This window comes from Alternaria infectoria (genome assembly GCF_024043175.1).
Source record: "Alternaria infectoria strain BMP 0036 chromosome Unknown scaffold_1, whole genome shotgun sequence".
Classification (NCBI taxonomy): Eukaryota; Fungi; Ascomycota; class Dothideomycetes; order Pleosporales; family Pleosporaceae; genus Alternaria; species Alternaria infectoria.
The window spans coordinates 465,207-485,901 of record NW_026250690.1 but is presented as its reverse complement, the minus strand read 5'-3'; the positions used below and the strand labels follow the sequence as shown (position 1 = coordinate 485,901).

The window sequence follows — 20,695 nt, the reverse complement described above, 5'->3', positions numbered from 1 at the left end:
TGATATATGTGACCTCATGTATATCCCACCATCATCGTCTCTGGCGGCCCTAGATAGCTGTCTTTAACCCCGCCCCTAGTATCTAGAACAAGCTTCTCCAAGTAAACCTCTGGACTATTGACAGTCCAACGAAGCGTGTGCTTTCCTTCCGCTACTTCACCAAGACTGATCTTCCTCGTCCAAACCTGGTTCATCACTTCACTGGTCCACTCCGGCGGCACATCGCCTGCGTCCTTTGGGTCACCCAACACACGTGTGAAGTTTTGAGGGGTGTCGTCAAGGGAAAGCGAGAACTCCATGAGAAGATTAGGATCGGTATCTAGGCAGGCGTTGATGTATACCGTGGCGTTTAGGGCAGTGGTATGGTTGAAGAGATAGATGTCATATTCGACAAATGCCTTGGTAGCGTCATCAAGAGAAGCCCGAGCAGCATGGAAAGGCCGTATTGCGATAGATCCAGATTCGGTGCGCGTGCCCAGGTAGGGGATATGAGCAAATGATACCGTGTTGTTTGCAGTGCCGCTACGGAGCGACGAGCGCTGGTAGTGCGGGCTCTCAATGGATATGTAACCGGCAGTTTCTGGGAAGCCTAGGAAATCGCCGGGTACTTTGAAATTGGTCACCGGAATATGTATGATGTCGTAGTATGGGTAAAATGATGGCATTGATGTTACACCAACCTCTAGGGTGTCGTTGTATCCTTCTGGCACCCGTGTCCAGTCGATGGTGATGTTGAGGCGTTGCTCGTCTAAGGTCTGGCTGAGTTGGCCGGAGTTTGGTGTTATGGACAACCAATCCACCGGGATATCACCGAGCTGCCAGTCGAGCGGAATGCGGTAGTCACCTCGCATGAAGAGATCGATAGTCCGCTGACGAGGTCCATACGGACTCATCTCTGGTACCTTGGCTGGAGACTTGGTGAAAGGCAACGATGGATCGATTGACTCAGCCCATCGGCCCTGGTCGAGAGGACTATTGGAGCCCTCCGCATAGATACCAAGGTTGCCGACGGAGAACTGCATGTTTTGACGCAGTTGAACGAAAGAAAGGTTCGAGACTATGTCGCGGGATGGATTCATCCAATTCTTGGGCTTTCCGGTGTCAAAAGTTTCGAGTTTGGCCTGAGACATGATGTGCAGCCATTTTCCATTCAGGACAGCGTCAAAACCTTCAACTAGATCGTAGTCATATTCGAAGTCGGCCAAAATCTGGTGAGCGAGGGCGTTTGCTGAGTTCCTCCGCTCCATAGCATGTCGGTAGTTCATTCCAGTGCGAACGTTTACTGCGTAGTATGTGGCGCCCGATACTAGGGGATAGAACAGTAGCTCGTAGAATGCGGCTTTGTGATCGTCCGGCATCTGGTCGTATAGTGTTTTGGCACCGCGCGCAAGCGTGCTCCACCTTGTCAAGACCGTTTCCGCTTCATGATAGTTCAATACTGAGTAGGTGTCTGGTTGGACCATCTCAAAGCGGCGCATTCCAATAAGATGGTTGAACTCCATCAGTAGAGCCGCAATATCATCTGCATGTTCCATCCCGAACTCCCTCTCGGCGTAGAGGCGCAGATACTCTGGTATCATGTCGAATTCGAATTTCGAGATGTCCCAAGCCAAGTCCATAGCGAATCCAAAAGGTAACTCCAAAGGCTTGATATCACCAACATTGATGACCCAAACCTGGTTCGCATCGCGCCAGTAAGCTTGCAAAAGCTCTTTCAACACCTTAGACTGCGTCTGTTAGGAAAAGATTGATCATGCAAGCTGCGCATACTGACCAAGCTGTTGGTATTTGACCACTTGTACGATCGCGGTCTACCAAAATACTCGAAGTGAAAGTATATGCCAGCGCCGCCTTCCCTGGCAGTCTCGTTACCAGTGGGTAAGCGCAAAATCTGGCCATGGTTATCATCGGGCATGATGATAGTGACATCATCGGGAGGGTTAAGTCCGGCCGCGTAATAGGTCGCCACTTCCTTATATATCGTCCATGCTTCTATACTTTGTCAGCGTGGCCCAAACCTTGTCTTAATGATTACTCTTACGGTTCACTTTCTGATCACCTAGTACTTCTTTGAAGATCTGACGCTCGACTTCAAACACTTCTCGAAGTATCTCCAAGGCATCGTCACCAACTATCGCACTATCGCTTGGGCCGCGCATACCCAGCGTCACATAACTCTCGTTGTTTCCCATTCTGCGAATGCCCTCTTCCATAAAGCGCGTGACGTTCTCCTTGTTCAGCCTCCAATCCCAGGGCCCGGTCTCAGTTGCGTTCCACTCATTGGTGGCTCTTTGCATCGGCTCGTGATGGCTGGTAGAGATTACGATACCGTAGTCGTTTGCGAGCTGCTGATTTCTTGGATCATCTGTAAAGAAAATCTGACCTGGTGCTGGTGTTGTCGATCCCCACATTGCAGGCCACAGGTAGTTGGCTTTCAACCGGAGTAGTAAATCGAACACGTGGACGTAGAACTCAGTGTCGAGAGGATAGTAAGAGGAGTTGTGTCGTGCAGCCCACCATGTTACTAATGCTGGTGCTTCGTCGTTGATGAAGAGCCCCCTGCATTTGACTGATGGCGGGCCATGAACAGTGACTTTTGGCAGTGCGAAGATAGCGGCGTGTTTCTTGGTCGGCACATCCGCCCACCAATGGTACCTGTCGTAACTCATCAATCGCCACCCAGATGTACATGATGAAGATACTTACGGAGACTGCCCACTTTGTTCGGCAAGCGTGTGAACACCAAAAATAGTACCGCGTTTATCGCTGCCCACGATGACCAGCGCCCGTTCCACTCCGGCTATTGGATCAGCGATCACAGCCGTTTTGAACACCTCCCACTTCCCCTCAAGATCTGATATGTCAAGACCCTTCTCGGAGGACAGATGACGGATGAGTCTCGAACCCACCGAGCCGACGATGATGCCCGTTGATGAAGTCGAAAATGTAGAATTAGTAGTGGCGTTACTGAGCGCGGGTCGGGTTCCAGTGATCTGCTCGAAGTCGTTCACCAGGCTATTTAGCGCAAGGTGAATACCCACGAAATCATCTGCGTCAGCTATGACGGTAGCGCCAGCAACATCCAAGGCTTGATCTCCAGGCTCGAAGCCCACGAACTTCTCCTCGAGCAAAGCATGCGCCGTGTATTTCGAACAGGCACAGAAGGCCGCAAAGATCTTCACAGCCCGCATCGCTGAAAGACGGGAAAGGTGTGTATGCTCCCACCTGAGCTACGAGGGATCAGTCTGGACATTATATCGACAACGTCGGTGTAATGAAGACTGCGGGGGGAACTTCCCCGTAATAGTAATCCTTTCTGCGGAGGATCTCCAGCCGCATCAGAATTTCCAGCATCCTCATGCGAGCGATACGAAGTTCCCCAGCTCTTGGCTATACAGCGGAGGGGCATGCTCCTCCTTCGACTGCATGCTGGGGCAACCGATGTGATCATCTGGGGTCGCTAAACCCAGGGCGGGGTACAATATGTCTGTCGAATCTTTGAGCTCGGGTCAAAGCCATCCGCGACCGAACAATCAGGGTAGCGTAGATCGCGTACGCTGCATCGTAAGATGGCTGCATCTTCAATGGGAGCAGCAAATGCGTGGGCGCGACCGCGTGTCTAGCGCATCTTCTCCGCACTGCGCTGGATAGTTGATGCTAGTCGAACTCGGGTACTATTATGGTCATGAATGAGCGGTTTGTGTATGAAAAAGAGTTTGTGATCACAGTAAAGCCTGGCGGTAATCTTCCGTGGTAGTTGGGAGCTGTCCACGGGTCAAGTACATAGGATGGAATCGCGTGGACGGCTGATGACGTCACGTGCTCTAGCGCCGGTAACGCGCCGAGCTTTCCAAGGTTCCAAGCTGGGGGTCGCGGAACCCAAACGCGTCCTTCCACTGCCTAACACGTTTATTTTATCAGCATCCGCATCACGAAAATGTTTTTGCGATGTCTTTGCGCTATGCCTGCACTGTCTTGAGTCTTCTGTCTTTATTCTGAGTTTGTTTTGCAAGACCCGGGATTCGTCGCATTACGCCGATGGACCATCTCAATGACCAGCCCGAACCAAGACCAGGCCGCCGTCTGAGTTAACGTCGCACTCTATTCTTCTTTGATATTGGAGCGCTATACTTTGTGTGTGTCACAGACTCCACAGCAACAGCTAACAAGACACCATATCAACTACCATGTACTGTTACCCGATCTGGGCCTCGAGAAGCAGCTCGGCCCGCTGCACTTCAAGTCGAAGAAGTCCATCACCGTATCGGCATCCGTCGGGATATCATGCGTTACACTCCCTGCCTCGTACGCTTCGAACTTGTCGCCATACCGAAACCTCGTCCATCCTTCGAAAGGAACGTCCTCGGTAATCTCCGTCGGTTTCTGGCTCACATCAAACACGCTCGTCCACTGTTTGATCTGCTCACGGAAGTTTTGTGGATAAAGTACCGTGTCTGCTGTGCCATGGAGTGTTTGGAACTTCGGTCGAAAGCCGCGATACGTGGGATATGCGTTGCGCACAAGAGCTGCCCATTGCGGTCCGTTCTTGACGATTTGGCCCCTAGCACACGCGTCACTCCAGACGTCGAAGCCGTCGCCAGCGAAGCAACCGAAGGGTACACCGGCCCATGCGCTTCCCGCTGCGAATACATCTGGATAACTACCAATAAGGACTGGGGAGGTACGGAGTCAGCGTGTGTCTCACATGCATTTCATGCCGTCCGGTCTTACCGTTGGTCATCATCGCGCCTGAACTTGTTCCGGTAACGAAGACACGGTCTTTGTCTGCATGGTACTTTTCCAAAGTCCAGCGCACCATGGATACAATGCCTAGCGCGTCGCCTCCTCCGTTGTGGGTGAGCGACTCTTGGCTACTCACATCCCAGCATTGATCCGTATTCAGCGTTGAAGCATTGGGATAGATCGAGATAAACCCATATTCGTCACCAAGCGAAGCCCAGGGCCGGTAATCGAAGACCTGCTGGGCCGTACCTAAAGATGAGTGTACGAAGTCAGTAAATGTCTCGCAGATAGTTAGTACACGGGATAATCCCACCATGGCACCAATGGGGAGACACCAAGATCGGGGGATTTGGCGGCAGGTTGGCCGGCACGTAGATGAACATCGAGACATTGCGCGGGTTAGGGCCGAAGTCGGTGATCTCCGTGAGCTTTGAGGTGAGCTGCGCGGATGCCACAGCTGCGAAGAGCACAGGCAACATGGAGTTGAGTGCGAACATGGTGTCGACTGAGATGGAGGTTGACCGACTTAGTTCCGGAGTCTCTGCACCATGGAGGCTTCTTATAGCTATCCTCGACCGGAGTTCCACAGAAGCAAGTAGTACGGCGATCTATTCTGTACCCCGTTTCCAGCGCCGGGTACATGGCGTTGCAGATCGCACTGCTGCGTACATCTGAGCATGATCTACGTACTAACCATCCGGCTAGCCCTATCACGACACGGAGGAGAACGTATATTAACCAGCTTCTATCTTGCGATATTTCTCCGCAGGTGTTCCCCGTTAGCGTCAATTCCAAGCCTTCGATATATCCACACCATGCATACACCGGAATGCCCAGATCACATGCTATAGGCTCGAGGCCCTAGTTTGTGCGAGAGCGCGGACGTGCCAAGCATACAGTGGACTTATTTTCGTCGCGCAATCATTCTTTCTTCCAGCATGGTCATTGTGAAACGCCCCTACGACCGCAATCGGGATTTCACAGCGCGCGATTCAAGTCTCTTTATGGAACAGACGACTCCACTGGCACGATATATATCTCCTTTCACAATGTCACAATGCATCGCGATATGGCCTCGATACGTAAATACCTCGAGTATGTTTATTCTGGTAAGAAGGGAGTCATACTCTGGATCAACCAGAGGCCTTGCTACCATTTTCTAACATCGCAATAACGATGTTACCCTTGACACAAGATGAAGTCTTTCAGCAAATTCGGGAAAAGGCTACGCGCAAGCAACACGAAAAGACGGCGTTTACCTCTGGCGTTGTCACTAAGCTCCTGAAAGACTTATACAATCACGATCTACATGGTTGCCTGTTCTTCTACTCTCAGGACGAAAACGGTATTCCCAGACATAGAGTCGCTACACACGCAGCCGGTCGAAAACATTACTGCTCGGTTGCTCTGGAAACCGCGTTCAATGCAGAACATTGGCATGACCAGTCTGAGCCAGCAGCCTTCCAAGGTAACTGGCCTCCCAGCACAATTGAGGGTCTTATCGAAGATGTTGATGAGACCGAGTCCTGCATCGAGCCATGCCCCAACTGCGAAGCACCAGAAGATGTCACACATTGTATGTGTGGGTACAGCGCATGGGCAAAGCATCTGCATAATTTCTGGCTCTCTCACTTACTGCTAAAGGACGTCGGCCCCCGCGGTCACGGTGTTTTTGCGCGCAAGGTGATTCACGACGCTACCATTGTAGGAGAGTACACAGGCCAGATCATACCTTCCAAAGACGATGGAACTCCAGCTCATGAACGAGATGCTTATCGCGTCGGGATCTCGATCGGTAAACCAAAATTTGACCAAACTCAGACACACGCAACAGCTTCTATAGACGCTCTTCATACCGGAGGTGTGACTCGCTTCATCAACCACTCTTGCAATCCGAATACGGAATTTGTAAAGATGGTGTGTTCTTTGGAGCGTCGAGCCGTTTATGTAGTCACAAAGCGAAAAGTCGCTATCGGCGAAGAGCTGACACTAGACTACGGTCCGAAATGGTTCAAGGGTGACCAGTACTGTCTTTGTAATACGGCTGACTGTAGGAACCCACGTAAGATATCTGAGGATGCCGATGCATCCGAGGTAAAGGTCAGCGAAGATGAGACCGCGGACGAAGGTGGGGACGAGGATGATCCGGAGGATGCCTCGACAGCGTCGGATGATAGCGCAAATTCCAGCGAAGCATCTGACATATATGCTCATAGCCCTGGTTTTTGAGTAGCTAACACGGATTCCTTAACTTGTATGGAAAGAATAAGATGTCCGCGTTCAAACTACCAAAGAGCCCTCTTTCCGTTGATCAAAAGTGGGTCAGCGATCTTCTCTTACTTGGAAGCCTCAACTGTAACTAACTACCCAAACTCAAGCTTGGTCGCGCGTACATACGAAGGCTACGTCAAGAGTGCGCGGAACTCAAGATCGGCTCAATTAGGCCGTCGCCCGGGCAGACAGCTATTCGGTCCTTCTCCACGTGGATCGTCATTCGGAGGTAACGGAACAATGACAACCCGAAAACTGGGGAGCCTGAACGCGGTCGGAGGTGCCGACATGAGATGATAAAATGACAGGGCGTTCTCCGGTCGCCCAACTCGACCCCGAAGTCTCTCCATTCGCGAGATCATGTGCGCACGAGCTCTTCCGATAAAACCGCCCTTGTATTGCGCCGTTTGGGACTACCTGGTAACGGTTGCCCTTAGCGCAATGCGTGGGGTACAATAACTTGCTATGGCAAGCTTTGTTCCTCATCTCACACGATCTCAATCACAGCTGGATCAGATTGCGCTGCAAAATGGCTAGCCGGCAGCAGCCCTCTCTTTTACGGCTCCTCCTTTGGGTGACGGTCTTCGAGTCGGCACCATTTGTTTCGTCGACTTCCAATCATGGCAGATCTCAAGAACCGTTATGGTCCTTCGTAGGTAAGTTCTGATTGTACGAAGAGCATGTGAGACATATACTGACTTCGTACCTTTATTTCTGCAGACCCACTGATCGGAACCGTGGGCCCAAAACCCGGTTCCGCCATCGCAGGCGGTAACTCCTTCCCTGGCGCAAGTTTGCCATGGGCGATGGCAAAGCCAGGCATTGACACGAGCTACATTGGGCTTCCGAATGGCAGTGCAGTGGACGCCAATGCCGGATACACACCATTGGGGAATGTAACAGCAGTGAGCATGACGCACGTCAGCGGATCTGGCGGAGCTCCAACCTGTTAGTCCTCTGCTTGCGCAAATGATGCGCCTACGAGTATTAACAACATCTAGATGGATTGATCTCGCAGATGCCGCTGTATGGCAGTCTCGAGTCTATTAACCTTGCCGACAACATGACCTATGCCCAAAACCGCAGTCTGGAACTGGAGTCCGCAACAGTGGGCCTCTTCACTACGACTCTACAGAACGGCATCAAGATCGAGATCACTTCTGGTAACCATACCGGATTCATGCGATACACCTTCCCTCAACCAGAAGTCATTTCAAACAATCTTTCCACTGTCAATGTTGATTCCACGATGACCGGAGCCCTGTCAGCCAACGAGCACGATGCGCACGTCCTAGTCGACCTCACACACGTGTTGCCAGCTTATTCTTCGATGGCATACTCTCAAAAGTTCCTGCACGGGCAGCTACATGTCGGGTCATCCTCGAACGGCTTACCATCATACCATGGATCAGCGACCTACACGGGTGGCTGGCCGCAGCCTGAAAGTCATACGATCCATTTCTGCGGGAACTTTAGTGTGCCTGCAGGATCTGTGCTCACCCCAACATCCGACTATGTGCAGGGAGAACTTCCCAATACTCCCGGCGCTGGCACGTTTAGCTGGCAGTACAATCCTTATTCGCCACCAAGCTTCAAGTCTCGCCCCGTTCCGCGCGCGTATGCTGACGTCCGGTCCTATGCTGGGAGCGGAATGGGCCTTGGCGCTCTTTTCAGTTGGTCGCCTAAGGAGCAGCGAGTCAACGGCACCCTTACTCTTGAGGCCAAATTGGGCATTTCGTACATCAGTGCCGCACAGGCATGCTCTCACGTGGAGAATGAGCTTCCTGATGCGAAATCCTTCGAGGATGTCGTTGACGAAGGAAGGCAAGCATGGGAAGAGAAAATCTTGAGCAAAATTCAGATCGGAGACGATGGCCATTCGACAAGCAACAACAAAACTTTGAAGAGGATGCTTTACTCTGGACTGTATCAGACAGGCCTGATGCCAACCGACAAGACCGGCGAATGCCCTAATTGGGAGTCAAACGATGCTAAGCCATATTACGACGACCACTATACGCTGTGGGACACTTATCGTACCCTTCTACCCTTATATCACCTGGTCTTCACGAAGCCGTACTCACGCATTCTCTCTGGTCTCATCTCTATCTTCACGGAAGAGGGTTACCTGCCAGCCGGTCGCGCAGCAAACTGGAATGGTCGCGTTCAGGGCGGCACACACGCAGACATGGTCTTAGTCGACGGCTTCGTCAAGAGTGTTCATGCACTTTCCGGTGAGACTGGTCGAGGCGAGCTCGACAGCGGGATCGACTGGCAAGAGGCCTACAAGGCAGTGATGAAGGACGCGAACGTATTACCCGAGCGCAACGTTGATCCGGTCGCCTTCGACGGCGCCACGAAGGAAGGCAGAGGAGCACTGGATGATTATCTCTCCCTTCGCTTCATCACGCGCAACCACACCCGCAGTGTTTCTCGTGGCGTCGAGTACCCGCAGAACGACTTCGCGATCTACAGCATGGCAGCTGGGCTTAAGAAGTCCCAGGAAGACGTCGATCAGATGCGCGAACGAGCAAGCTGGTGGCAGAACCAATGGAATCCCATGGCAAACACAACTCTCAGCGGCACGGGTACATTCACTGGCTTCCCAGGCCCTAGAAACGCGGATGGGACGTGGAACACTACAGCGTATGATCCGTTGAGCTGCGGAACATGCGGTTGGGATGCAGACATCTACGAAGCCAAGGTTTGGGAGACTGCATTCAGTGTCGCACCACACGACATGGCCAAAGTTATCGATCTGATGGGCGGCGACGATGCTTTCGTCCGTCGACTAGACGCGTCCTTCATTCCAGGCTTCGGCACATCAGTCGGCGCAAACAACGATGCCGGCTCTGCTCTCTTCAACCCAGGAAACGAACCATCCTTCGCAACGCCATTCCTCTATAACTACGTACCTGGCATGAACTGGATGACAGTCAATCGGACTCGAGCTATCGTCGACGACTTCTACAGCGACGCCCGTAACGGATACCCCGGAAACATCGACGGTGGTGCTCTACCCAGTTGGTTGGTGTTCAACCTCATGGGCATGTATCCTGTGTCTGCTCAGCCGCTTTACCTTCTTTCTGCTCCCCGGTTCTCTTGGCTCAAGGTCTCGCTTTTTAGTGGAACGGCAGTCGAGACGTCGTTGACTATCCGGGCCCAGAACCTGTCAAGCACAAGCTATTACCCGCAAAAGGTTACCTGGAACGGACAGGAACTCGATCGAGCTTGGTTGAAGCATAGCGAGATTGCGGAAGGAGGCGAGTTGATGTTCTATATGGGTGAAGAGCCTAAGAAGTGGGATGTTGGTGAGCGGCCGTGGTCACTGTCGACGTCGTCGCTGTAGGCATTGTCATATGAGTCGCAATTTTGGAAGAAAACCTTTTAGGGTAGAAATGAACATTGTATTGAAAGCCATCTAGTTTTCAAAGTTCAACAACACGAGTGCAGCAAGAGGCGACACGAGTTCAGGTCCCTTCATCTTACCAGCCAGCTCGCCCTCCATTAACCAGAAGGGTGTCAACATGCTTCCCTTCCATGAAAGCTCCGATAGTAACTAGCCCAGTCGGCACATCGGGCAGGACAATCTGCCCCTCGCACATTGTACATACCTTTCTTTCCTGTTTCACTCCACTCAATACCATATGCATCCCACTCATCTTCGGCGCCAGCGTGCCACGCTGTGTTATCGGGGCGGAAACGTGGATAGTCAAATCTTCACACGAGCTCTTTTGGCAGTCAGCAACTGTCACATTGAGTGCTGTGCCGCTCAGAACGGTTAGGCTTGGAACGACGAAGACTTGGCTACTGATCCGAAAACTCTGTTCCGGTACCTCGGGTGCCTGGACGGAGAAAGACGTGGCATTTTGAATGGCGGGTCCGGAAAGCGAGAACGGAAAGTACGTCGAAATTCCGTATTCACCACCACTGCGGCCAAAGACTGTGCTGCCCGTCTCGATTTCTGGTTCAAGTTCCATCCCGTGGTGGCTGATGCGAAGGGTTAGTGATTGCGGTGGTGAGCTGCCTGCCGGTGTGAGGATCCTGATCTTTCCAGAAAGCGTCAATTTTCCTTCCTCGCTGAAATCGTAGGTGACATTCACAGGCTTGACCGGCATGACAGTAATTGGCTCGGAGAGCTGAACACTAGCAGGTACGGTGTTGATGGCTCGGCCCATGAGATCGGCACACGTCGCAAGAAAGCCTGTTCCTTGCGCGAATAGAGCATGCATCGTCGCATTCTTATCGCTCTCGTAAAGCCGTTTATCGGAATTCATCGTGTCGTTATACGACATGACTAGCGGTCCTCCTTTGTTTCCCGTTCCGTTCAAGTATTCGCCGAGGACGTTTGGGTCGAAGACTCCGCGTGTAGTGTCGAAGTTACTACCGCCATTCGTGTTATTGGGCGTGACGAAGCTGTCGTCTACAGCCTCCGGGAAGCCGCCCTACACCGATGAGTGAGTCTCGCCCAATCGAATAGCAACCAAATACCTACGTGGTGTACGCTGCCCAGAGTGTGTCCGCAAGCCGTGAGCCCAATAGCATCCACTTTGTCGAACCCCGCGCGCTCGAAGAAAAGTAACGTCTCTTCTAGATCCGTCTCTGGTGCTGGAACACCAGTCGTCTTTCCAGCTTCCGTCGCATCAACGCGGCCAGGTCGAAACGGCATCTGCGCGCCTCCACACAGATTATTCGACATCACCGTACCGAGCGCAACAAGATCGGCCACTACCGCTTCGTCAGCGCCACTTCCATCAACAAACACTCATCAAGAGCGATGCACTCACTAGAAATCCTCTCCCCAACAAACGGCCTCCAAAACGAAAAACTATCGTTAAATGCACTCCCCTTATTCTCTTCCCTCGCCGTCTCAAACCCAATACTAGCATCAATACCTCCTGTGCCAGCACTTACATTCGCGGTAACAAAGTCGTGGAACATGACGCGCATCCATTGGGCTGCCGTGGTGCGACCACTATTGCGCCCTGTAGTACCGGTCTGTGAAACATAATTCGTGCAAGGGGTGATTGCGGAGGAGAAATTGGAAGCGTAGGCGCCCCAGTTGTCGACGAGGATGTGTTCGAGGAAGGAGAGTGCGGGTGTGGGGTAGTAGAACGCGGCGCGTGTTATTGGGAGAGTGCAGAGGATTGAGAGGAAAGAGGTGGTGGAGGCGAAGAGTAGCATTTTCCCTTCCAGCTAGGCACTGAATCTATGACTAGGATGCTAGTAGTATTCCAGAGTATGCTGACGGTATCTCATCTTATATATCGTCTTCGTTCCATACGGTGTCCGCTGAAAATGGAATATTTCCTCTTCGAGATGCTGTGTAACACGACAGCTATCAAGTGATCCAGATCTTCAGAATGCTGCCTCATGCGCAACTATCACTAAAGATCTAACCGGTGGCAGTATGTGATTGGCTGCGTAGACAACACCGAGCCAGCCTGCACGGTCGGGCGTGATTAGATAAGCCACGGTAAGCTGAAATTCTTCTACCACCACCTGCCTTCTAGGAATTCAGAGTTGAGGTTGTCCCGTCAGACCTCATACTCTGCCTGCAGCCCAAATGCTACCCAACTTGAGCCATCGTGTGGCGATAAGAGCTACGGCACCCACACCCATTACGCCTGCCGCGCAGAACCACACACCCTGGAAGTTCTCTACCGCACCATTTCCCTCGCCCTTGAGTGCGCCCATGGCGGGGTTACCGAGCAGCCCGCCGAAAGCAGCAACGAGATACGCCAATCCGAGACGTACGCCGATGGAGGCCTTGTTGGGCGAGAGGTCGGTGAGAGTAGGGCCAGGTAGAATCACCACGCCGCCAGAAAGGAAGCCGTACACGATGCTGATAGCGACGAGACCGTTCAATTCCTGAGCGAGGGGTAGCATGCATAGGGTGATGATGCAGGCGACGGTGAGAGGAAGTAGGGTGTTGACACCGCCGTACCTAAAGTTGTGAGTACTAGGCTATTGCGAAAATTGGATGATGAGAACGTACCTGTCGGCGATGAAGTTTGGAACAAAACGCCCAAAAATATTGGCGGCGTTCATGATCGACAACAGGTTGAATGCCATATCCTTCGACACACCGAGCTTGATAGCGTACTCCTGGATGAAGAAGAACGGCACGAACGAGGACGCGACGAACAGCGTGAAAGCGACGACAAAGATCGTGTATGGCAGATCTTTGAAGTGGTGAAAGCCAAAGCTGGAGCCCTTGGATCCGTACTGAAGCTGCAAGCGCATCACCACAAAAGCGACGGCATTGGTCACCAATATGATGAGCGCAAAGATCCGAACAGCCCACGCGAACCCGACGCTGAGGAAGAGCGAGCGTAAGGAGAGAGTGTAAGCGATACCAGCAACACTAGCGCCAGTCGATGCAAGACCAGTAGCCAGCATGCGTTTCTTCTCGAAGAACATGGCCAGCACAGCGACGGGTACTATCGCCATCAAACCGCTGCCAATGCCCATGCACACTCCCTGAGCGAAGAAGACGGCCCAATAGCTCTTGAAGAAAGAATTCAGGATCAGACCCAGTACCTCGAGGCCCGTGCCAACAGCGATGATACTTTTGAGGTATCCCCGATCAAGCAGCGCACCGCCAGGCAAGCAACCGATAGTAGTGAAGAAAAGCTGTATCGATCCGATCCAGGCAATACGCGACGCATCCTGCTCCGGCATCAAGGTGTCGACGTAGTATGTTTGGAAGACGCCGAATGCATTCGGTAAGCCCCAACTGTTCGCGAACAGAATGAATCCACCAAGAACCTGCATCCACGCCACTTTGCCATGATCAACAGGGTAATCTTCATTAGCTTGCGCACTCGCTGTGATCTCGTGCGAAAGCAGCTGTTGTGTTCTTTCACGCTGCGTCTCGTGGTATGAGAGCAGACTCTCTCTTTCGGGATCCATGGCTTTTGTATGGGAATCTGTAGGGTATTTCGATAGTGATGATAGTGCCTAATAATTGGGCGCTGGTGTGTAAGCTGGCCGTGCCATGTAGCAACTGGATTTTCTCAGGGTCGATGCTTGATGGGGCGCTAGCGGGTAGCATGCCGCGGAGGATCGTCACTTTTAGTCATGAAACTGCAGGTACAGGGCCGAGCGGTGAAGGTAATCGCGCAAGCGAGGCACGATCGCGTTTGCTGAGAAGCCGGGAGCAAACAGCACGAATCAGGAATAATGGAGACATCGAATGATGGTTATGCAGTATGCATGAGTAGTTCAATTGAAGATGTCCTGAGATGGTTATTTAGGTTACATTCGGCACTTGTAGCCACTCTGGCCACATCGCAGGCGCCTTGTTCTCTTCACTTCCTTCGTCCTAACGAGGGTAACTCCCTATCCCATGCCAGACCACCTGTAAGAGATCCGACACTCTGAACAAAGCCTATCTACCTGAGTTCTTCCTGAGAAGGCCCCTGTGCAACACCAGCTATCCGCGCAGACTGGGAGAGAGTGCACACACATATGACCACGGTCAAGAGGCAGAGGGCACCACCGTAGGCCAGTCCGAATCCGGTAAGACGGCGAGAGAAGATGTCACGCCAGGTGACGACCTTGCCCGGCTTATATGACGAGTCGACCAACCATCTAGCATCTTCTAATCCGGCCCTGAATCGTTCCATGTCGGCCTTTGTGAGACTGATCATGATCTCGTACGGCTCTCCTTCTTGTCCTTCTTTGTCTTCTTCTCTGGGCAAGACCACGATGCCACCTTCGCTGACCCACGCCGCTCGCCGAATAGCAGTCGCATTCGACTTGCTCGTGCCTGGGATGCACCACTCCCTGTCAGCTCCCATCCTTTGCCAACTAGTGATGTATAGGTCTGGGCCTTTGGGAAACTTCAAAAGGGATTGCTGCGCTTCGGCAGGGTTGGTAAGGACGCTGTTGATCTGAGTGACTGCCCATTTTGCGTTGATGGCGTGCAGGGCATCTGTAATCTTGGCTGCGATGTCCTCAAGAGAGGCCGCAGCGCCATCGAGATCCAAGGTAGGCGTAGCGGACAACACCAGGTTGCCAAGATAATCCGGGGATGAGAAGGGCAGTGGAAGGAACTTTCTGAGATCTACAACGACGGCAAGGGTCGACTGCGTGTTACCCGAAGCTGTGATCGACTTTGAGCGAGCGCGTATGACATTTGCCCAGACGATAGCTGATAGTACGGTAAAGTTGGATACACGCTTCCCGATCTTAACAGATAGCTCGTTGCGGAGCTCTTCGATAGCTTGTGATGAGAAGCGAAACATCTCGGCAACGACTTTATTGGGTCCTTCATCCGGTCCTTTGCGGAGCTCAAAGCGCTTCGCAAATGGCTTCTCAGGTGTATTAGTAGACTGGCCTGCTGCATCGGCTTCTTGGACCAGCGTTGCGAGCGCTTGACGCGCTGATGACGGGTCTGGTACCACGTTCCATTCCTTGACGATATCCTTCAATGGTTGGAGCTGATCCTTGTAGCTTGGTACGCGATAGTATCTAGCAGGCGGACGAACTGGCGGTAGTTTGTTCTTTTTGATGCTGAGAGCTCGTACCGCATCGGACCATATCTTTTGGATCCTTCCATTGCCAGTGCCATCGACAACGGCATGATACCACCAGGCGCTCAGTATCAGACCTCCGGGGATGAAGGTAGCCTGGGCCGCGAAGGTTGGCAAAGGTCCTTTCGAAAAGCTTGTCATCCTTTCGGCATACGCATCTTCGCCCAATCCAGCGTGGTGTTTCAGTTCGTTTGGGCAGAAGATAGTAGCGGGCAACTCGTCTGGGAGGAAGGCGTCCTTCGCAAGCGAATCGTAGTCATGCTGTGCATCGTCGTAACTGACTGTGAATATACGGCGTGCCTCGGCTTCGAGATCGATGGGGTCGGGGTACTGCACACGGAGAAGGTCGGTAGAGGGGTCTAAGTCCACAGTGCCAGCGAGATATGGAAACTGTCTCAGAACTTCTTTGAAGCCATTGTGCAGCGCCTCTTTTGCTTCATGGGCGCGACTGATGTCCGGAAAGGGAAATATGATGTAGTAGCGGCCATACACGCGGATGTGGGGCTGCTGATCGAGGTGAGATAACTCTAGCTCTTTTGGAGTGCCGGTTGGCATTGCGGGGGTAGTGGTCTGGAAAAGTTGACGAAAGTAGGCTTTCTTCGTGTTGGGCTGGACTCGGAGGCGAAGGCTTTTAGGGTCCGTTGTAGTGGAATGTCGGTGGTCGAGGCGCAGGTAGCTGTGCGAGAATCTCCAAGGGCACTCCATGAGAACCTGCCGGCGAGTATAAATGCTTCGCGGTGCTGTGAAGTCGCACTCTGTAGAGGTGAAACAGGTGAATGCATTGCCTTGTGCGTTGTATTGGCTCTTCGATGTGACGGTACTGGTGAAGGCATTCTCGCTGCGTTGGTAGTTGCAGACGGATGCTCTGACTGATATGCAGTACATAACAAACAAAAAGCATGGAACCCAAATCTCCGAGCTTTGACATCGTTCCGACCATGCACTGGCGATCCTATCGCACGGTGTGCTTGCCGACACTAGAGCTATTGGGCACGGTGCGCGAACCGTTGTCCGAGTCGCGTGGCATGATATTCAGCGGTTTGCACAGATTAGCTTCATGCCGCATGTCGCTCGAGCCCGATCATAGCGGGCTGATCAACCTGCCCGCCCAACACACCAGCCTTCTGCAGTATGCCAACGGTCTTGTTCACAACCTCCTTGTCCACGCCCTTCACATCTTTGGCGAAGCGAACAGTCTTCAACCACTCTCGCGCGTCCTCTTCCGAGTAATCGAGCTTGGTGCTGATGTACTGGACGGCCTCTTCCTGGTTCGCCTCAAAGTGTTTGACTCCCTTGTTGATCTTGTCCATGACGTCCTCGAGTTCCCCAGTAAGCACTGGCTTGCTGGCGTTGGGTGCCGAACTCCAGTTCTTCGGGTTCAATAGATGGTTTGCGGCGACGATCTTCCACGAGGACCAGGGTGTGTAGATCTCGCCGATGCGCTTGATCTCGCCGTTGTCGTAGTAGCGCTTCGACGTGAAGTGCTCCCACATAAAGAAGTCGGCCGTGCTGTCGTTGACTCCATCACGGAGGTTCGCAAACGTGTTCAGCACCTCGACGGGGAATGGTGGGCTGTTGGACGAAGAAGTGTCGAGCCACCCTTGCTGGTCGGCAAGCACGAAGCTCATCACGTAGCTGCCACTTCCTATCCTGGACACGCCGACTTTCTTGCCCTTCAGGTCTTGTATTCCGTTGAGCTCATCCCTCTTGGCGCCTGTGGATATGGCCCAGCACAGCGGAGTCTCGACGTATGTCCCCACCACGCTGAAGCCAGCGTCCTGCTTAGCCGCCTGTGCTTTTCCCAGTGCCGCTATCCAGCCTTCGGTAAGGCCAACTCCGATATCGATTTCGTCGGCTTGCAGGGCCGTGACCATGTGCCCTGTGCCACTGGGGAACGGGAGGAGCTTCGCGTCGAGGCCGTAGTGCTTCTTCGCGAACTCGAGCGGTGTGGAGAAGTGTTCTATTCCCGTCAGCGGACGATGCAGCAGTATTGATGACGCGCCTACCTGGCACGAAGCCGATGCGCAGTGGTGCCATGGCTGCAATCTTGGTTGAGAAGCTTCGGACTGGTCGTGGGGCGGGTAAAACGCGTGCAAGTCGCAGTGTGCGTAGCATTGCTGGAGAGGAATAAGACAGGAGGAGACGACTACGTGAATGAGGGGTGTGTCGGTCAAGGAATGTGAGTTAATAGAGTTTCGGTAGGGCCGAATCATCAGTTGACCACCGGTGGTTGTATGCGCAAGCTCATGTCACAGGTCGATGATGCGCGTCAGCCTCGCCGAGTTCCGATCGGAAGGCCATTCCGATCAGCTCCGATCCTCGCTTTCCACCTCCCATGTCTCGGCGTCATTCCATGTCATCAACTTCTTCCCATGGTCTCCTTGCTGTTTCCGAGATACCCTTTGGCTAGAACTTTTGTTGCGTCTGCGCGTACTTCGCTATCACTTCGTCACTCCCGTTCTCTCGCCCCAATAAAGTCTGCTACGATGTCTTCCGATAGCAATAGAACATCAATCAGAGCTAGGACGATAGCCATTGTAGGCGCTGGACCATCGGGTGTGGCGGCGGCAAAATACCTCCGAGCTGAGAAGGCATTTGACAAGATCGTCCTATTTGAACAACGAGGTCGATCAGGGGGGATCTGGATATATACAGGCGAACAGCGGGACGAGAATCTCTTCGACATACCTCAGACCAACCCCAATAAAGACGTTCAAAAACCAGAGTGGCAGCCCAAAGATGCTGTAGTGAACGGAAATATTGATACGAATGGCATCAACGGAACTTCCAAAATTCCCTCCTTTTTATCGCCAATGTACGAAAAGCTCGAAACGAATATACCTAGAGGACTAATGGGCTTCCAAGACCTGGATTGGCCCGCGGATAGTCAACTCTTTCCTACTCATGAGACAGTACTAAAATATATCGACGATTACTCCGCGGATGTACAAAACCTTGTTCGATACTGTACACAAGTCACCAATGTCAGTCCAGTAGACCCCGACGTCGCTAGCAGCCCATGGAAAGTGACTACGCATAATCTACTTAAGAACGAAGACGTATCCGAAATCTACGATGCAGTTATTGTAGCGAATGGCCACTTTATAGTTCCCTACATCCCACCCATGGCCAGAATCAAAGAGTGGGCTGCACAGAACCCCGGTCGCATTAGCCATTCGAAGTATTACCGGAAGCCCGAGGATTTCACTGGGAAGAAGACAATCGTTGTGGGCAATTCAGCATCTGGCGCAGATGTCAGCGCTCAGATCGCTGAGTTCTGCCAAAAGCCGTTGTTGTGGTCGACCAGGTCGCAATCCATGTTCAGCGCAACCCACGGAACAGCAGGTGAAGATCAAAAGAGACGAGAAGTTCCGCCCATCAAACAGTTTCTCCCTAACAGCAGAGGCGTAATGTTCGAAGACGGAACAGAAGAACACGACATCGATGCCATCGTCTTTGCTACCGGGTACTTCTACAGTCTACCCTTCCTGCAAGACGTAGAGCCTAAACTCATTACTACCGGCGAAAGAGTAAACCATACATACCAGCATGTCTTTTACGCCCCTCGGCCGACCCTAAGCTTCCTCGCCCTCAATCAACGCGTTATCCCTTTCCCAGTAGCAGAAGTGCAATCCGCTGTTCTCGCGCGCATATACTCCGGTCGTCTTTCGCTCCCCTCACGTCAAGAAATGCGTGACTGGGAGAAGAGCATCGAGGAGGAAATGGGCGCTGGACGAAACTTCCATCTCCTGCCTTTCCCCAAGGATGCCAACTACATCAACGCAATGAGCAAGTGGGCATTGAGCGCTGAATGCAAGGAGGGGTTGGAAAACAACGACAGGGGGAAGGTACCACCCATCTGGGGCGAGTGGGAGTACTGGTGTCGCGAGAACTTCCCAAAGATACGGCAGGCATTTGGAAAGATGGGGGAGAAGAGGAGGGATATTAGAGATGTGAAGGAACTAGGCTTTGACTTTGAAGAGTATCAGAAAGGACAGGCACAGCAGAAAGACATGGACAAGAAAGGTGAGGAGCTGATATAACAAACAATACAGTAGCTATCGGCAATTTCAACGTCTCGTATCATTCAAAAGCCTATACAGACTCTACCACACATCCGTAATCTATGAGTTACATCCTCTCCCCGCTTCCAAGGTAACCAACCCGCTTACACGGAAGCTCTTCTCGGCATCGAGATCGCAGAAGATGCCACCCTCCGCCAAACAATCCCGCTCCTCTTCATTCCTCCAAACTTTTGCTCCCAAGGGCTCACGCTCATCCCCGCTTTCTCCCCGTCAGCCTCTCTTAAAACATGCCTAAAACTACCCCCAACATCCGTCTCCCCCATGGTACACAAAACAACTCGAAACTTCTCCCCACCACCTATAAACCACGCAAAAACCTCCCGCATAATCTCCTTAATGAATTGCGTTTGAAGCTGCTCAGTCTCTGGCGACTGGGTCGCTGACTCTGGAACGTCTGTATTAATAACGAGAGTATGCAAGTGGGGCAATGTGGCTACGGTAAGGAGGAAATGGTGGACTAGGACGACGACATGGCGCGTGTTGGTGGCGGAGATGTTGGTGTCGGTTAGGTAGAAGTTGGCTTCTAGTTGTTTCAGGTCAGAGTGGGGGTTGGGGACGTAGAACCAGATGTCTAGGGCTGCGTAAGCGTCTAGTAGATCTACGAGGTCTTTGCGGATCACTGATACGCCCTGTCTTTCGTGGACTTCGTGGGCTCCGCGCTTCGTGATTATGTGACCGAATGGGACTTCAGCTAGCAGATCCGAGAGATCGTCTTGATGCGTTGATGGATCCGAAACTTCGGAATTCTCTTGTGTCTGCTTGCTTGGGACAGACATGTTTGGTGAATTTGGGTGGGTTGGCACTGATGTTTTGGGTGTGGAGGTGCGGGTTAGTCGGGAAGTTTAGAAAAGGAAAGAGTCAGCGTTAAGTAGGCTCAGGGGCGCGTGTGAATGGGCATGTTGTAGTGAGAAGTTAACGATCAGCATATCTAAACAGTGCCATGGTGATGTCTCATCAACAATGAAATGACCTCTAAGGGCCTACATTACCCAGCGTTTTCTCTCAGAACATGTCCACGGGCAGCTCAAAGTATCCGCCACGAGACGCGCCTCACTC

The 20,695-nt window shown here is 52.4% G+C and overlaps 9 protein-coding genes across 9 annotated transcripts; 3 read left to right on the top strand and 6 right to left on the bottom strand.

Moving 5' to 3' along the window:
- Positions 1-14: 14 nt before the first annotated feature.
- Positions 15-3,191, bottom strand: J4E92_000182 (uncharacterized protein; the record flags this gene model as incomplete). Its single annotated transcript, XM_051491601.1, has 4 exons — positions 15-1,727; positions 1,775-1,992; positions 2,042-2,655; positions 2,707-3,191. 4 exons carry the CDS (start codon positions 3,189-3,191, stop codon positions 15-17), a joined length of 3,030 nt encoding a protein of 1,009 aa, XP_051357113.1.
- A 991-nt stretch (positions 3,192-4,182) lies between these two features.
- Positions 4,183-5,240, bottom strand: J4E92_000181 (uncharacterized protein; the record flags this gene model as incomplete). Its single annotated transcript, XM_051491600.1, has 3 exons — positions 4,183-4,673; positions 4,732-4,992; positions 5,057-5,240. The coding sequence occupies 3 exons, from the start codon at positions 5,238-5,240 to the stop codon at positions 4,183-4,185; spliced, it is 936 nt and encodes a 311-aa protein (XP_051357112.1).
- A 560-nt stretch (positions 5,241-5,800) lies between these two features.
- J4E92_000180 (uncharacterized protein) lies at positions 5,801-6,972 on the top strand (the record flags this gene model as incomplete). The annotated part of the gene is made up of 2 exons (XM_051491599.1): positions 5,801-5,838; positions 6,228-6,972. The coding sequence occupies 2 exons, from the start codon at positions 5,801-5,803 to the stop codon at positions 6,970-6,972; spliced, it is 783 nt and encodes a 260-aa protein (XP_051357111.1).
- Positions 6,973-7,634: 662 nt separating this feature from the next.
- Positions 7,635-10,363, top strand: J4E92_000179 (uncharacterized protein; the record flags this gene model as incomplete). Its single annotated transcript, XM_051491598.1, has 3 exons — positions 7,635-7,659; positions 7,735-7,962; positions 8,016-10,363. 3 exons carry the CDS (start codon positions 7,635-7,637, stop codon positions 10,361-10,363), a joined length of 2,601 nt encoding a protein of 866 aa, XP_051357110.1.
- A 72-nt stretch (positions 10,364-10,435) lies between these two features.
- On the bottom strand, positions 10,436-11,683 carry J4E92_000178 (uncharacterized protein; the record flags this gene model as incomplete). Its single annotated transcript, XM_051491597.1, has 3 exons — positions 10,436-10,573; positions 10,629-11,459; positions 11,510-11,683. The coding sequence occupies 3 exons, from the start codon at positions 11,681-11,683 to the stop codon at positions 10,436-10,438; spliced, it is 1,143 nt and encodes a 380-aa protein (XP_051357109.1).
- An 875-nt stretch (positions 11,684-12,558) lies between these two features.
- On the bottom strand, positions 12,559-13,929 carry J4E92_000177 (uncharacterized protein; the record flags this gene model as incomplete). The annotated part of the gene is made up of 2 exons (XM_051491596.1): positions 12,559-12,961; positions 13,013-13,929. The coding sequence occupies 2 exons, from the start codon at positions 13,927-13,929 to the stop codon at positions 12,559-12,561; spliced, it is 1,320 nt and encodes a 439-aa protein (XP_051357108.1).
- A 482-nt stretch (positions 13,930-14,411) lies between these two features.
- J4E92_000176 (uncharacterized protein) lies at positions 14,412-16,109 on the bottom strand (the record flags this gene model as incomplete). The annotated part of the gene is made up of 1 exon (XM_051491595.1): positions 14,412-16,109. One exon carries the CDS (start codon positions 16,107-16,109, stop codon positions 14,412-14,414), a length of 1,698 nt encoding a protein of 565 aa, XP_051357107.1.
- A 500-nt stretch (positions 16,110-16,609) lies between these two features.
- Positions 16,610-17,591, bottom strand: J4E92_000175 (uncharacterized protein; the record flags this gene model as incomplete). Its single annotated transcript, XM_051491594.1, has 2 exons — positions 16,610-17,514; positions 17,561-17,591. The coding sequence occupies 2 exons, from the start codon at positions 17,589-17,591 to the stop codon at positions 16,610-16,612; spliced, it is 936 nt and encodes a 311-aa protein (XP_051357106.1).
- A 449-nt stretch (positions 17,592-18,040) lies between these two features.
- Positions 18,041-19,597, top strand: J4E92_000174 (uncharacterized protein; the record flags this gene model as incomplete). The annotated part of the gene is made up of 1 exon (XM_051491593.1): positions 18,041-19,597. The coding sequence occupies one exon, from the start codon at positions 18,041-18,043 to the stop codon at positions 19,595-19,597; it is 1,557 nt and encodes a 518-aa protein (XP_051357105.1).
- Positions 19,598-20,695: the final 1,098 nt, after the last annotated feature.